Here is a 15,542-nt window from a genome sequence, read left to right as displayed (position 1 = left end):
GAACTGTTGACCTTTTCGTTAGCAGCTGAGCGCTTAGGTTTTCAGTTGACTTTATTTCAGATAGTGCTTCTAGAGGCCAGTAAGGGAATAGACATTTGTTTTCTATGTTGCAGGGGGTAAGTAGGATATGAAGTAGAATTTTGCCCTTATTTTCTCTTGTCGTACAGTAAAATTCTGGGATATGCCTTGATAATTATTATCATGGTTGTTGAGCAGTGACAGACCTTGTCAAGATGTAAGGAATTTATTCAACTGATTGTCCAAAATGTTTTTCAGATTTTTTTCTTATAAACTGTAGAGAGTCATTGAGTTTTAAAGTTGAAATGAAGCTTAGACATCCATCTGCTTCTTCCTACCAGAGAACAAATTGAGACCTAAGGAAGTTGTGACTAAGTCACTTAACTAATTAGTGCAGAACTGAAACTAAAATCCACGTCTCTGCATAGTCCACTAGTTGTTCTCTATTTCCCACCCACCCTGCTCACTCCCCAGACTATACCATTTTGTAGTAGGCATCTTCATGTTAGAATTTGTTAGCCCTACTTTGTGAGAAAGGAGCCCTGGTGGAGCAATGGTTAAGTGCTTGGTTTCTCACCAAACTCGGTTTCTCACCAAACTCGGTTTCTCACCAGATGCACCAAAGGAGAATGATGTGGCAGTCTGCTTCTGTAAAGATTACAGCCTTGGAAACCCTATGGAGCAGTTATACTCTCTCCTGTAAGATTGCTGAGTCGGAATTGACTCCAAGGCAATGGGTTTGGTCATTTACTTTGTAAGAAGAGTTGTATAGTTTTACATAACTTTATTACTCATATTGTAAAGTATTGTGTCTCTTTCAAAAATAGAGTTTTAAAACAATAAATGTGTAAAAAAGGAAATACAATAAAAAAGAATTCCATTCTCTGTAGCCTATTATACAAACATTTAAATGGTATTCCACACTGATATTTGAATTTTAAAACTTGAAGGAAGGGCCCATTGATAAGGAAGATATTCACATTGTCATCCATATGACTTCTCTGTGGTAGATAGAAGGGCTCCAAGAGTAAGAAAAAAAGTCTTGAGTAAATGAGGTGTTAAAATGTGCATCTGCGGTTGAAGTCTTAAAATATCGTATTTTAACTTCTTTTTTTCTGTTTTAGGATTTGAGCCTCCTTGATTATAATAGAGAACTCCTTCCCAGTGTGTGAATTTCCAAATTTGTCTTTTTTCCTTCTTTACATACCACTTTATGAGTTCTCCATAATTTTCTGCTGTTGATAATTTTGTTTTATTGTTTTAGTTAAAAACGTATTTTTCTGAGATTTATTTAATAGGACTTTCTTTGAGAGCTGTATGATAATAAAGTCTTTCTAAGTCTACTATCTCTGTGAGATAGATAGCTTATTACCCTGATATGCTTTAATGTCTTTTCCAAAGACAAGTTGCCACTTGTCATTTTTGCTTCTGAAAAATAAAAGTATGACTTACTCACATTTTTAGTGCTTTATTATTATAAAAACAGTCCTAAATGTTGAATGTAGTTATACAGACACTTAAATGGTATTCTGCACTTATATTTGAATTTATACAAATTTATGCATTTTGATCTTTCGAAGCCATTAATCCATGGTGTGAGCAAATACCATTTATATTGCCTGGGCCTGCAGTCTTGTGTATGACAGCCCACCTGTTTTTCTGCAGCTTTCAGATCTGTCTTTGCCTTAGCATCCAGAGAGCTAAAGATCATCAGTCATGAGTCTGGACAACCTTGAGGCAACTTAGAATCTTCTGGCATTGATTCAGGCCTGCGAATTGTGAACTTTTTCCTTTTTACTTTGGGAGTGATACACTAGCCTTTGGAAGACCAGATGCTGACTCATCTAGCTCAGTGCAGTTATATTCGAAGCTAGATGGAGATGATGGGAACACCAAACAGATGATTAATGTCTTATATTTGTTAGCACTCCCAGGCAGATTCCAGCACAAGTGCCTTAAGTGATGTACCAGTGCCTGAAGGAAGCAGCACCTGTACAGTCATCCCTGTTTTTGCGTACGGTGTTATGAGATTTAAGATAATGGAAATACATGAAATGTTATGTCCCCATAATACTATCATGGTCTTTCCTTAGTAACAGTAATTTTAAAATCAGTAGAGCCTGAACTCCCCAAAAGTAAAAAACATAATTTCTTTATCATTCATTTTACTCGCATGTGTACATTGTAGTACAATTAGCTTCATATTTTAGTAGTCATTCAGTAACAGCTTCTCTAATTGGTAGGAGATTAAGTACTACTATATGAAGTGAGTTTGGGTTGGCTCCTAATGTACACCAGGAACAGCCTCTTTGATTCGTTTGTTAATTAAAATATTTATTGAATGTCTACCATGTGTAGACTGGAAGAGATTCATATTAATGCCTATTCCCAAGAAAGGCAATCTCACTGTATGCGGAAGTTATTGAACAATATCGTCAATAGCACATGCAAGTAAAATTTTGTTGAAGATCATTCAAAAGTGGCTGCAGCAGTTTATCAACAGGGAACTTCCAGAAATTAAAGACAGATTCACAAGAGGACGTGGAACCAGGGATATCATTGCTGATGTCAGATGGATCCTAGCTGAAAGCAGAAAATACCAGAAAGATGTTTACTTGTGTTTTATTGACTATGCAAGGGCATCCGACTGTGTGGATCACAACAAATTACGGATAACATTGCAAAGAATGGGAATCCCTGAAAGTTAATTGTGCTTATGAGGAACCTGTACATAGATCAAGAGGCAGTTGTTTGAACAGAACAAGAAGATACTGCATGGTTTAAAGTCAGGAAAGGTGTGGGTCAGGGCTGTGTCCTTTCACCATACTTACTCAATCTGTATGTTGAGCAAATAGCCCGAGAATATGGACTATTTGAAGAAGAACGGGGCATCAGGATTAGAGGAAGACTCATTAACAACCTGCAATATGCAGATAACAACCTTGCTTGCTGAGGGTGCAGAGGACTTGAAGTACTTACTAATGAAGATCAAAGACCACAGCCTTCAGTATGGATTACAGCTCAACATAAAGAAACAAAGAAAACAAAAATTCTCAACTGGACCAATAAACAACATCATGAGAAGCAGAGAAAAGATTGAAGTTGTTAGGGATTTCATTTTACTTGGAACCCCAATCCACATCCATGGAAGCAGCAGTCAAGAAACTAAATGATGCATTGCATTGGGCAAATTTGCTGCAGACGACCTCTTTAAAGTGTTAAAAAGCAAAGGTGTCAACTTGAAGACTAAGGTGCACCTGACCCAAGCCATGCTGTTTTCAGTTACCTCATGTGCATGCAAAAACTGGATGGTGAATAAGAGCACCTAAGAAGAGTTGATTCCTTTGAATTATGGTGTTGGCAAAGGATGTTGAATATACAATGGACTGCCAAAAGAACAAACAGATCTGTCTCGGAAGAAGTAAAACTAGAATGCTCCTTAGAAGCAAGGATGCGAGACTACGTCTCACATACTTTAGACATGTTATCAGGAGGGATCAGTCCTTGGAGACGGACATCATGCTTGGTAAAGTAGAGGGTCAGTGAAAAAGAGAAAGACCTTCAACGAGATGTATTGACACAGTGGCTGCAACAATGGGCTCAAGCATAACGACGACTGTGAGGATGCACAGGACTGGGCAGTGTTTCATTCTGTTGTACACAGGGTCGTTATAAGTCGGAACTGACTCGATGGTACCTAACAACAACACCAACCATGTGTAAGGCACTACTCTAGATGCTGGGGCAAACAAAGGGTAAAAATCCCTGACCTTGGGGAGCTTATATTCTCATGGATTCTTCTTTCTCACGGTGAGAATATTTTTGGCCACAGTTACACTAACTGATAGATTCCCACTCTCTAGCATTCCTTAGTTCCTTTTGATTGCAGACAGCACCTTGACGTTTACTTCAGTATCATCTAAGCCCAGATTTTAAAAGTCATGTTTTCATAGTCACGTAAGTTCAGTTAAATAATACGTGCAGTCAAATCTTGAAAAGTAATTTTGATTCTTGCATAATTGTTACAGTTATTAACTTGGCAAGGTGGGAAGTTTGTTTCAAAGCAGGTGCTTCTCAAAGTATTTATTCAAATGAGCTATACTTCAGAAAGGATGCTGATAAAGCCTGGAAATAAAGTCTCTTTACAATAACTTTTAGGCTTTATTTTCACTATAGTTTCTTAAACTTACACGAAAAGAACACTTCGGTTTTTCCTTTTTTGCCTAATTCCCTGTTACCTAACATACATAATACTTTAACAAATGATTTTTTTTGCATGTGTTTTATTTATTTTCTAACAAACCTATGTGAATGCATTTAAGTTCTGTTTAAGTTTGTCAGTTTTTTTCATTTCATGGTGCACTATTTCATTACAGCTCTTTGTTCATAGTGTGAGTACTAATTATATGTTAAGGCCTTTGTATAAAAAAAAAAATTTTTTTTTTTTAGTAGTTGTCTTGCTTTTACTTCATAGATACATCCGAACTTCCTGAGGGACTGAATTACTGGGCTGAGGGCTAGGGACCATGGTCTTAGGGAATACCTAACTCAATTGGCATAACATAGTTTATAAAGAAAATGTTCTACCTTCTATTTTGGTGAGTAGTGTCTGGTGTCTTAAAAGCTTGTGAGCGGCCATCTAAGACACTCCACTGGTCTTACCCCTTCTGGAACAAGAGAGAATGAAGAAAACCAAAGACACAAGGAAAAGATTAGTCTAAAGGACTAATGGACTACATCTTCCACAGCCTCCACCAGACTGCGTCCAGCGCAACTAGACGGTTCTCAGCTACCACCACTGACTGCTCTGACAGGGATCACAAGAGAGGGTGCTGGACAGAGCTGGAGAAAAATATAGAACAAATTCTAACTCAAAAAAAAAAAAAAAGACCAGACTTACTGGTCTGACAGAGACTGGAGAAACCTTGAGAGTATGGCCCCTGGACATCCTTTTAAACTCAGTACTGAAGTCATTCCTGAGGTTCACCCTTCAGCCACAGATTAGACAGGCCCGTAAAACAAAACTCTGTGAAAAAGAGGAAGACCCTCAACGAGATGGCCTGACACAGTGGCTGCAACAATGGGCTCAAGCATAACAACAATTGTGAGGATGGCGCAGGACTGGGCAGTGATTCATTCTGTTGTACATAGGGTCGCTATGAGTCAGAATCGACTCGACAGCACCTAACAACAACATAAAACAAAATGAGACTAAATGGGCACACTGGCCCAGGGGCAAGGATGAGAAGGCAGGAGGGGACAGGAAAGCTGGTAAGGGAGAACCCAAGGTTGAGAAGGGGAGAGTGTTGACATGTCACGGTGCTGGACACCAATGTCACAAAACAATGTGTAGTAATTGTTTAATGAGAAACTAATTGCTGTGTAAATCTTCCTCTAAAGCACACAAAAAAAAAAAAATTGTCCTTTTACAGCAGTGGCCAAAATTGTAAAATGTACTAGCTCAGTCATTCCTTGGGTTCCTCTTAATCCCTTTTAGGGTAAAATGGAATGTCCTTTCAATTCTGCCAACACATTCAGTGCCTGCAACAGCCATTTACCAATGGTACTTATTTTAGCCTAAAAAGATTAATGCAGTTTCAGAAGTACTTCCTTAGACTCAGGCAGATTTCTTACCTAAACTGTATTAAACTAAAGGACTTCTTTAAGTCTTCAAAAATTCTGTTATGTCTACAGCCAGCATTTGTTCATGCAACAGCTAGATCTGTAAGAAGTAGTAGTTTTGGGTATGTTTTGATTTACAAAAAAAAATTCAGTTGTGTCTTTCCCCCTTTTTTTTAACCTAGATGCTTAAGGCTAAGTAATTACTATAGTATCAAGAGGTAGTGAGGAAGCTAAACAGATCTAAAAACATGGAACTAGTGAGAGGGAATATTAGTTCTTAAAAAATTCAATCTGAGTTATTGATCCCTCTTTCAGACACTTAAATGCAGCAATTTCCCAGGGTTCCGGCTTCTTCTCTTTCCTCTTCCCTCTTTAAAGGTGCTTTTTTGCATTTATAAATTAATACAAGCTTAATGCATAAATTTTGGGAAAATAGCAAAAAATGCAAAGGAAAAAATAATCTCATTCCACCACACAAAGATAACATTCTTAATGTTTTTATATATGTCTTACTAGTATTTTGTCTGTGCTTGTATATACATTTTCTCTACAAAAATAATATCCATACTATTTTGTAGCCTGCCTTTTCTATTGTAAAGATATCTATATTTCAATAAATATTCATTTACAAAATCATTTTTAATGGCTGGAGAGTATTCCATGCCTGTATCATAATTTATGCAATTCCTGTTACTTGTTGTTTAAATTGTTCCAATGAATAAATATTGTACATTTCTGATTTTTTCTCTAGAAGTATCATTCTTAGTCCAAGAATAATCATATATTAATGTTTTTGGTACATAATACTGCTTTAGTTAGGCAGGGTAATGGAGAAGAAATGAAGTCAAATAACCCAGACGCAAATTTAAACAAAGCCGTGGTCAGTTCTCAGTTATCCTCTTGCAAATTAATTGAGGATAAGGCACTGCAGGGACCTGAGACTATCCCTTGCTGGGTAATTAGGCTACTTGCTGATTAGTGCTAATGACTGCCCTCACTTTCTAGGAGCTAGAGGAAAAGAGCAAAACTTTGAGGCCGGGATAGCTGTTGGGAAGGGAATACGGCCGTGGGTATTGGGGAAGGTGCAAATCTATTTGGCACGGGATATCAAATTATTGACTACATCATTAAATTGTCCTCCAGAAAACTTCAAGACAAGGGAGGAGGAGAGTTGAAAGGAGTAAGTAGGAAGCTCATCTGTAATGGTGTTTATTCTCCCATATTGAGAGGTGTCTTAGGCTGGGTTCTCTAGAAAAGCAAAATCAGTAAAGTACATATATATATAGAGAGAGAGAGAGATTTATATCAAGGAAATGGCTCACGCAGTGTTTAGAGGCTATAGCCTCCCAAGTCCATGGGACAGGAAAGAGGCTTCTCTGGATTCATGTAGCTGCAGGGGCTGGTGAACCCAAGACAGGAGAGCAGTGCTGTTGCAGGCTGTGAAGATCTGCGAATCTCAAGACTGGCAGGCAAGACCACTGGTAAGCTGCTAGCCCAAGTCCCAAGAACTGGAGGTCAGAGGAACAGGAACCAGCTGCAGGATCTGGAACAAGCAAAAGCCCCAGCAAAGAGAACAAGAAGGACTAGTTGACAGAGGACAGAGAGATGAAGGCTGAGGGGGCAGTGAGCCGCCACAGGCCCTACTCCTGCCAGTACCACTCGGCAGATCCCATCATGGGGGTGATCGCCACAGGAAGTGATCACAACATTATACAACTGCCAAAACACAGAGTCATGGCCCAGCCAAATTGACACACAATCTTAACACACAAGAGGGAAAGAGAAGTGCATAAATGTGGAAAACGGAAGTTACTAATTAGGAATGAATAAGAGAATTTTGAACAGCATTTGAGTACCCAACTGAAGCCAGCTGTTAGTTACCCTTGAGTCTGTTCTGACTCGTGGTAACCCCATGTGTACAGAGTAGAACTGCTCCACAGGCTTTCCAAGGCTGTGACCTTTCAGAAGCAGATCGCCTGGCCTGTCTTCTGAGGCACCTGTGGTTGGATTTAAACCTCTGCCCAGGTACTTCTAGAATAATTCATTTCTGGTTGAGGTAATGAGTATGGTAAGAGTCATTCCTGTATCTTTTTAAAAAGGGCCTAATATCTTAATTCTTAGTAAATGTGGCAATGACTCCTAAAAAAAAAAAAAAGACTCCTAAAGCTAAGTCGTTATTAGATGGAGGAAGAATATAATTTACTTTCCTAGAAAAGATATTTTTAATAAAAAAAACTTGTAAATAATATTGAGGCTTTAAAATCTTAAAACTTCAAGATGGTTTAACTGTTAGAAGTTCCTGGTACATACTACGTGCTCTCCAGTATGCAAGGCCTTGTGCTAAACTCTTCATATACTTTAAATTATTTAATCCTCACAACATTTCTGAAGCGTCTTCTGGAAGAATTATGTTGCAGATGAGAAAATTGAGTTCAAGAAAGGTTGAGTGACTTACCCAAGGTCAAAAAGTAAGTTTTAAAACCGAGATTTAAACCCAGGTGCACTAACCTGAAGAACTCTGAAGTGTTGCAGATTCTGTTTTTGTTCCTTTTGAATCTGAAGTTCTCTGGAGATATTTATCTAATAAATTTAGAAATGTTGCTGTGATGGCAGCTGATCAGTCTCCTTTCAGCCTAAATTAAGGTTAATTGCAAGCAATCACTATGCATACAACGGAATGTTGCTTTTAACCTGTCAGTGTTATCAGAATATGCCAAGCATGTGGAGATTAAAACTTGAAAAATGATCAAGGTTAGAGCTATTTGGACTGCATATGCCAAAGAAAAATGTTTTACCAGTAACACTTTAAAGCATGTGATGTTTGGAACTTTTAATCATGTGAGCTAATTTTTTTTTTTTAAATGTGAGCTAATTTTATGTTTAAGAGGTTATGATGATGAAGGCTCAAGGTTTCAACTTTGATTTTCAGAACCTCAAAATTTGATTAATTATATGAATGGACTATGAAATTCATTTATTACTGCAACATAAGAAACTTCAGGAAGAAAACCATGTCTTCTCTGTATGGTACATGATTAAGGCAAATTGGTGGAGGGAAACGGTCTGAGACATACAAATTGCTTTTAGTAAGTACGGCAAACCTTTAAAACTGCATTAGGAAAGTATTAATTATTAATTCTCAACTATTTACTGACCTACTATGTACCCCTTCTGCTCTTGCCCTCCTAGAATATATTCTCCACACAGCAGCCAGCATAATGTTTCAAAAGTAAATCAGAACTTTTCACTTCTCTGCCAGAAACTGTCCAATGGCTTCCAGTCATGCTTTAAACATGCCAAATTGGTGCCCACCTCAGAATTTTTATATTTGCTCTTTCCCTTGCCTGAAATGCTCTTTCCCCAGTTCTTTGCATGGCTTGCTTCCTCATTCTTTCAGGTCTCTACTCAAATATCCCTGACCATCCTTTCTAAAATATTGCTCCGGCCTCTCACTGGTCACTCTGAATCCTTATCTTGCATCATTTCTCTTCACAAGTCTTACTGCTGCCTGAAATTATATGTTTATTCTCTATTTGCCACCTCTACTAGAATATAAATTTTGTGAGGGCAGGGACTTTGTCTTGGGTATTGCTGTATCCCCAGTGCTTGGAACAGTTCCTAGAACACAATAGGTGCTCAAAAAATATTTGTTGATGGGAACAGTAGAATGAGTTAATAGGAATATGAATTCATCTGAGGTTAAATAACCTTTTGCTTTGGATAATATAGTTTAGGAGTTGGCATCCTTTCAAACATGGTTCAGACCCCAATTGTTGCCTAGTAGGGGTAGGTGAGGGACTGAGCCTATGCTGATTCATTCAAGCCCTTGACAGTCCCCAGCACCTAGAACTCCAGTGCCTGGCACAGCCTGGGAACTTTATAAACACTGAGTCCTTACCCTGGAGTGGGTGATTGCTACAGGTCATTCTTGAAAAAAGACCAGCAAGTGGATTATTAGAAACAATAGGTAGAGGAGGAAGAAGGACTGTGAATTTATCTATTATGTATTATGTACTTTTCTGACCTGTTTACCTCATTTAATCCTCAAAATCGTGTTGTAAGGCAAGGCAATTATCTTGTTTCAGTGATAAAGGTTTTTTATGCTATAGATAGAAACTGCAAGCCTTTAAGATGTAACACGAAGCTTTAGCTAAATCTTGTGCTCCTCTGCAGGACTCAAGCAAGTTTCTCATTCAGCCTTTCACTGTCCACCCCCCTGTTCATCCAATTATTACCAATGGCTATAAAGAGTAATATGTAAGCTCATGGATTTGAGAATCAGACACACCTGCAACTTTTTATGGGCAAGCTAACCTCTTTAAACCTTAGTTTCCTTGTTCTCAAAATGGAAATATTAACACTTTCCTCATACAATTACTGTAAGGGTTAAATAAAATAGCTTATATGTTATGCTTAGCATAGTGTGTGGGACATACAAAAACAAACAAAAAGAAACCCACGCCCATTGCCACTGAGTCGATTCCGGTTCATAACGACCCTATAGGACAGAGTAGAACTGCCCCTTAGGGTTTCCAAGGAGCGCCTGTTGGATTTGAACTGCTGACCTTTTGGTTAGTAGCTGAACGTTTAACCACTGCACCACCAGGGGTCCATGTGGCAATACATATTCAATAGATGAAAGATGGTTGTTTTTAAGTTTTAGTTTTTGCGTTTCTTATGTTAACACTCCTGTAAGGTCAGTACTATCATTTATCCCCATTTTATGCATAATGAGTCTGAGGGTAACAGAGATCAAATAACCCAACGAAGCTTACACAGGTAACAACTGGTGAACTCAGAGCTTGAAATTAGGTCTGTGACTCCTAAGTCTGTTTTCCAAACCACTACACTATACTGCCTCCCCTATTAAATCCTGACTGCGTGTACAACCAGGAGTCCCTGGGTGGTGCAAACAGTTAATCACTGAGTACTAATCAGAAGGTTATCAGTTTGAATCCAGCCAGAGGCATTTCAGAAGAAAGGCCTGATGATCTATTTTAGAAATGTCACAGACGTGAGAATCCTATGGATGGCAGGTCTACTTTGAAACGCATGTGGTTGCCATAAGTTGGAATCAACTCAATGGCAAGTGGTACTGGTTCTAGGTGTACAACTAGCCATATATTAACTTCTTTAGAGCTGCCACATTGGAGTTGTTTATCCAGAAGGAAAGACAAACTTGCGAGGACTTAATGACTCTTTTTTTAAAATGCTCTACTAAGGTATAAGGAGTCCTGGTGGCACAGTGGTTAAGTGCCCTTCTGCTAACCGAGAGGTTGACAGTTTGAACCCACCAGAACCAGGAGACCAGTGTGACGCAGCGCTGGAGGCGGCACACGGAGCAAGAGAGCTGAGTGCCTGTGCGCAGGAGGCTTCCTGGCAGAGTGGGGTGCCTCTGGGCACTTACTGGCGGAGCCGGGCTTGCCGACCCACGGAGTAAGAGAGCTGAGTGCCTCCTGACTGAGATTTACTGGCAGAGAGGAATGCCTCCACGCACTTATCCGTGGTGCTACAGGGCTTTGGAATACTTACGCCAGCAGGGCAGAGGCAAGTGGTGAGGCCTGAGGGGCCAAGAGACCAAGAAACCAGGAAGCAGAAGCTGAAGAGACAAGGAACAAGGGAAGCCGAGCTGCCTCAGTCCCCAGGGGTATGGCCACGACCTCTGGGCTCTCAAAGGGTGGAGCCATGGCCTCTGGAATTTCTAAGGGTGGAGTCACTACTCATATGGACTGGGAGAATGGTGCACCTAAAGCCACTGGAGCCAAGTTGCCATTCCAGTGGGCCTGGAAGGTGGGGTTGAAGCCCAGGGCTGAGGGGCCTACACTCAAAATCCAGAGAGTGTGGCCAACACCCAGAGTCTGGAGGGCAGGGCCATTGTGTGAATGGTCTCAGAGAACTGAGGATTATAATCAAGCCTTGAGTGGTAATGTAATGTGTTCTGCTGACTTGCTTGATGCGTGTTATCCCTTCTTTCCCTCCAATTTCTCCTATTTGTAATGGGAATGCCTAGCTTGTGCCTGTTTTCACCATTGTACTTTGGAAGCATATAACTTATATTCTAGATTTCACATATGAGGAAGAAGTTTTGGATTTTAAACTTGGAGTTGATTTAAGACTTTTGCTGTAATATGATGGGGTGAATAGGTTTTATGTGTGGCAAGGACATGAATTTTGGGGGGGCCAAAGGGTGGCATGTCGTGAATTGAATTGTGTCCCCCCAAAAATGTGTATCATTTTGATTATGCCATGATTCCCAGTATTGTGTGATTGTCCACTGTTTTGTCATCTTATGTGATTTTCCTATGTGTTGTAAATCCTATCTCTGTGATGTTGAAAAAATGGAATTAGCAGCAGTTATGTTAATGTTAATGAGGTAGGACTCAATCTACAAGACTGGATTGTGTCTTTAGCCAATTTCTTCTTTTTTTTTTTTAATAATTTTTATTGAGCTTTAAGTGAACGTTTACAAATCAAGTCAGTCTGACACACATAAGCTTATGTGCACCTTACTCCATACTCCCACTTACTCTCCCCCTAATGAGTAAGCCCTTCCAGTCCCTCCTTTCTTGACAATTTTGCCTGTTTCTAACCCTCTCTACCCTCCCATCTCCCCTCCAGACAGGAGATGCCAACACAGTCTCAAGTGTCCACCTGATACAAGTAGCTCACTCTTCATCAGCATCTCTCTCCTACCCATTGTCCAGTCCCTTCCATATCTGATGAGTTGTCTTCGGGAATGGTTCCTGTCCTGGGCCAACAGAAGGTTTGGGGACCATGACCGCCGGGATTCCTCTAGTCTCAGTCAGACCATTAAGTCTGGTCTTTTTATGAGAATTTGGGGTCTGCATCCCACTGATCTCCTGCTCCCTCAGGGATTCTCTGTTGTGCTCCCTGTCAGGGCAGTCATCGGTTGTGGCCGGGCACCATCTAGTTCTTCTGGTCTCAGGATGATATAAGTCTCTGGTTCCTGTGGCCCTTTCTGTCTCTTGGGCTCATAGTTATTGTGTGACCTTGGTGTTCTTCATTCTCCTTTGATCCAGGTGGGTTGAGACCAACTGATGCATCTTAGATGGCCACTTGTTAGCATTTAAGATCCCAGACGCCCCACTTCAAAGTGGGATGCAGAATGTTTTCTTAATAGAATTTATTTTGCCAATTGACTTAGAAGTCCCCTTAAGCCATAGTCCCCAAACCCCCGCCCTTCCTCCTCTGACCTTTGAAGCATTCAGTTTATCCCGGAAACTTCTTTGCTTTTGGTCCAGTCCAGTTGAGCTGAACTTCCGTGTATTGAGTATTGTCCTTCCCTTCACCTAAAGTAGTTCTTACCTACTAACTAATCAGTAAATAACCCTCTCCCACCCTCCCTCCCTCCCCCGCTCATAACCACAAAAGTATGTGTTCTTCTCAGTTTATACTATTTCTCAAGATCTTATAATAGTGGTCTTATACAATATTTGTCCTTTTGCCTCTAATTTTGCTCAACATAATGCCTTCCAGGTTCCTCCATGTTATGAAATGTTTCACAGATTCGTCACTGTTCTTTATCGATGCGTAGTATTCCATTGTGTGAATATACCACAATTTATTTACCCATTCATCCGTTGATGGACACCTTGGTTGCTTCCAGCTTTTTGCTATTGTAAACAGAGCTGCAATAAACATGGGTGTGCATATATCTGTTCTTGCGAAGGCTCTTATTTCTCTAGGGTGTATTCCGAGGAGTGGGATTTCTGGGTTGTATGATAGTTCTATTTCTAACTTTTTAAGAAAACACCAGATGGATTTCCAAAGTGGTTATATCATTTTACATTCCCACCAGCAGTGTATAAGAGTTCCAATCTCTCCGCAGCCTCTCCAACATTTATTATTTTGTGTTTTTTAAATTAATACCAGCCTTGTTGGAGTGAGATGGCATCTCATCGTAGTTTTAATTTGCATTTCTCTAATGGCTAATGATCGGGAGCATTTTCTCATGTATCTGTTAGCTGCCTGAATATCTTCTTTAGTGAAGTGCATGTTCATATCCTTTGTCCACTTTTTGATTGGGTTGTTTGTCTTTTTGTGGTTGAGTTTTAACAGAATCATATAGATTTTAGAGATCAGGCGCTGGTCAGAGATGTCATAGCTGAAAATTCTTTCCTAGTCTGTAGGGTCTTTTTACTCTTTTGGTGAAGTCTTTAGATGAGCATAGGTGTTGATTTTTAGGAGCTCCCAGTTATCTGGTTTCTTCTCTTCCTCATTTTTGGTAATGTTTTGTATTCTGTTTACGCCTTGTATTAGGGCTCCTAACGTTGTCCCTATTTTTTCTTCCATGATCTTTATCGTTTTAGTCTTTATGTTTAGGCCTTTGATCCACTTGGAGTTAGTTTTTGTGCATGGTGTGAGGTATGGGTCCTGTTTCATTTCTTTGCAAATGGATATCCAGTTATGCCAGCACCGTTTGTTAAAAAGACTATCTTTTCCCCAATTAACTGACACTGGGCCTTTGTCAAATATCAGCTGCTCATATATGGATGGATTTATATCTGGGTTCTCAATTCTGTTCCATTGGTCTATGTGCCTGTTGTTGTACCAGTACCAGGCTGTTTTGACTACTGTAGCTGTATAATAGGTTCTAAAATCAGGTACAGTGAGGCTTCCCACTTCCTTCTTCTTTTTCAGTAATGCTTTACTTATCCGAGCCTTCTTTCCCTTCCATATGAAGTTGGTGATTTGTTTGTCCATCACATTAAAAAATGTCTTTGGAATTTGGATCGGAAGTGCGTTGTATGTATAGATGGCTTTTGGTAGAATAGACATTTTTAGTATATTAAATCTTCCTATCCACGAGCAAGCTATGTTTTTCCACTTAAGTAGGTCCTTTTTAGTTTCTTGTAGTAGTACTTTGTAGTTTTCTTTATATAGGTCTTTTACATCTTTGGTAAGATTTATTCCTAAGTATTTTATCTTCTTGGGGGCTACTGTGAATGGTATTGATTTGGTGATTTCCTCTTCGATGTTCTTTTTGTTGATGTAGAGGAATCCAAGTGATTTTTGTATGTTTATCTTATAACCCAACTAACCCAACTCTGCCAAACTCTTCTATTAGTTTCAGTAGTTTTCTGGAGGATTCCTTAGGGTTTTCTGTGTATAACATCATGTCATCTGCAAATGGAGATAATTTTACTTCCTCCTTGCCAATCCAGATGCCCTTTATTTCTTTGTCTAGCCTAATTGCTCTGGCTAGGACCTCTAGCACAATGTTGAATAAGAGCGGTGATAAAGGGCATCCTTGTCTGGTTCCTGTTCTCAAGGGAAATGCTTTCAGGCTCTCTCCATTTAGAGTGATGTTGGCTGTTGCCTTTGTATAGATGCCCTTTATTATGTTGAGGAATTTTCCTTCAATTCCTATTTTGGTAAGAGTTTTTATCATAAATGGGTGTTGGACTTTGTCAAATGCCTTTTCTGCATCAAGTGATAAGATCATGTGGTTTTTGTCTTTTGTTTTATTTATATGGTGGATTACATTGATGGTTTTTCTAATATTAACCCAGCCTTGCAACCTGGTATAAATCCCACTTGATCGTGGTGGATTATTTTTTTTATATGTTGTTGAATTCTATTGGCTAGAATTTTGTTGAGGATTTTTGCATCTATGTTCTTGAGGGATATAGGTCTGTAATTTTCTTTTTTTGTGATGTCTTTACCTGGTTTTGGTATCAGGGATATGGTGGCTAGCCAATTTCTTTTGAGATATAAAAGAGAAGTGAGCAGAGAGACACAGGGACCTCATACCACCAAGAAAGCAGTGCCAGGAGCAGAGCACATCCTTTGGACCTGAAGTTCCTGCACTGAAATGCTCCCAGACCAAGGGAAGACTGATGAGAAGAACCTTCCCCCAGAACTGACAGAGAAAGCCTTCC

General features: G+C 39.6%; 1 protein-coding gene across 11 annotated transcripts in view; it reads left to right on the top strand.

The window, feature by feature from the left end:
- Positions 1–15,542, top strand: part of TM2D1 (TM2 domain containing 1) — an 82,534-nt gene that overhangs the window by 60,932 nt on the left and 6,060 nt on the right. For 4 of the 11 annotated variants that reach the window (XM_064282056.1, XM_064282064.1, XM_064282062.1 and 1 more), the window contains one exon: positions 1,143–1,475. The exons of 2 other annotated variants lie outside the window; for them this stretch is intronic. Coding sequence is in view for 1 of the 9 variants with exons in the window: in XM_064282064.1 (XP_064138134.1) it covers positions 1,143–1,190 (48 nt within the window). In the remaining 8 variants the exon portion in view is untranslated. 5 more of the 11 variants (XR_010321402.1, XM_064282059.1, XM_064282061.1 and 2 more) reach the window with 5 other exon arrangements.

This window comes from Loxodonta africana, chromosome 3, assembly GCF_030014295.1.
Source record: "Loxodonta africana isolate mLoxAfr1 chromosome 3, mLoxAfr1.hap2, whole genome shotgun sequence".
Taxonomy (NCBI): Eukaryota; Metazoa; Chordata; class Mammalia; order Proboscidea; family Elephantidae; genus Loxodonta; species Loxodonta africana.
This window is presented reverse-complemented; position numbering and strand designations above follow the sequence as displayed.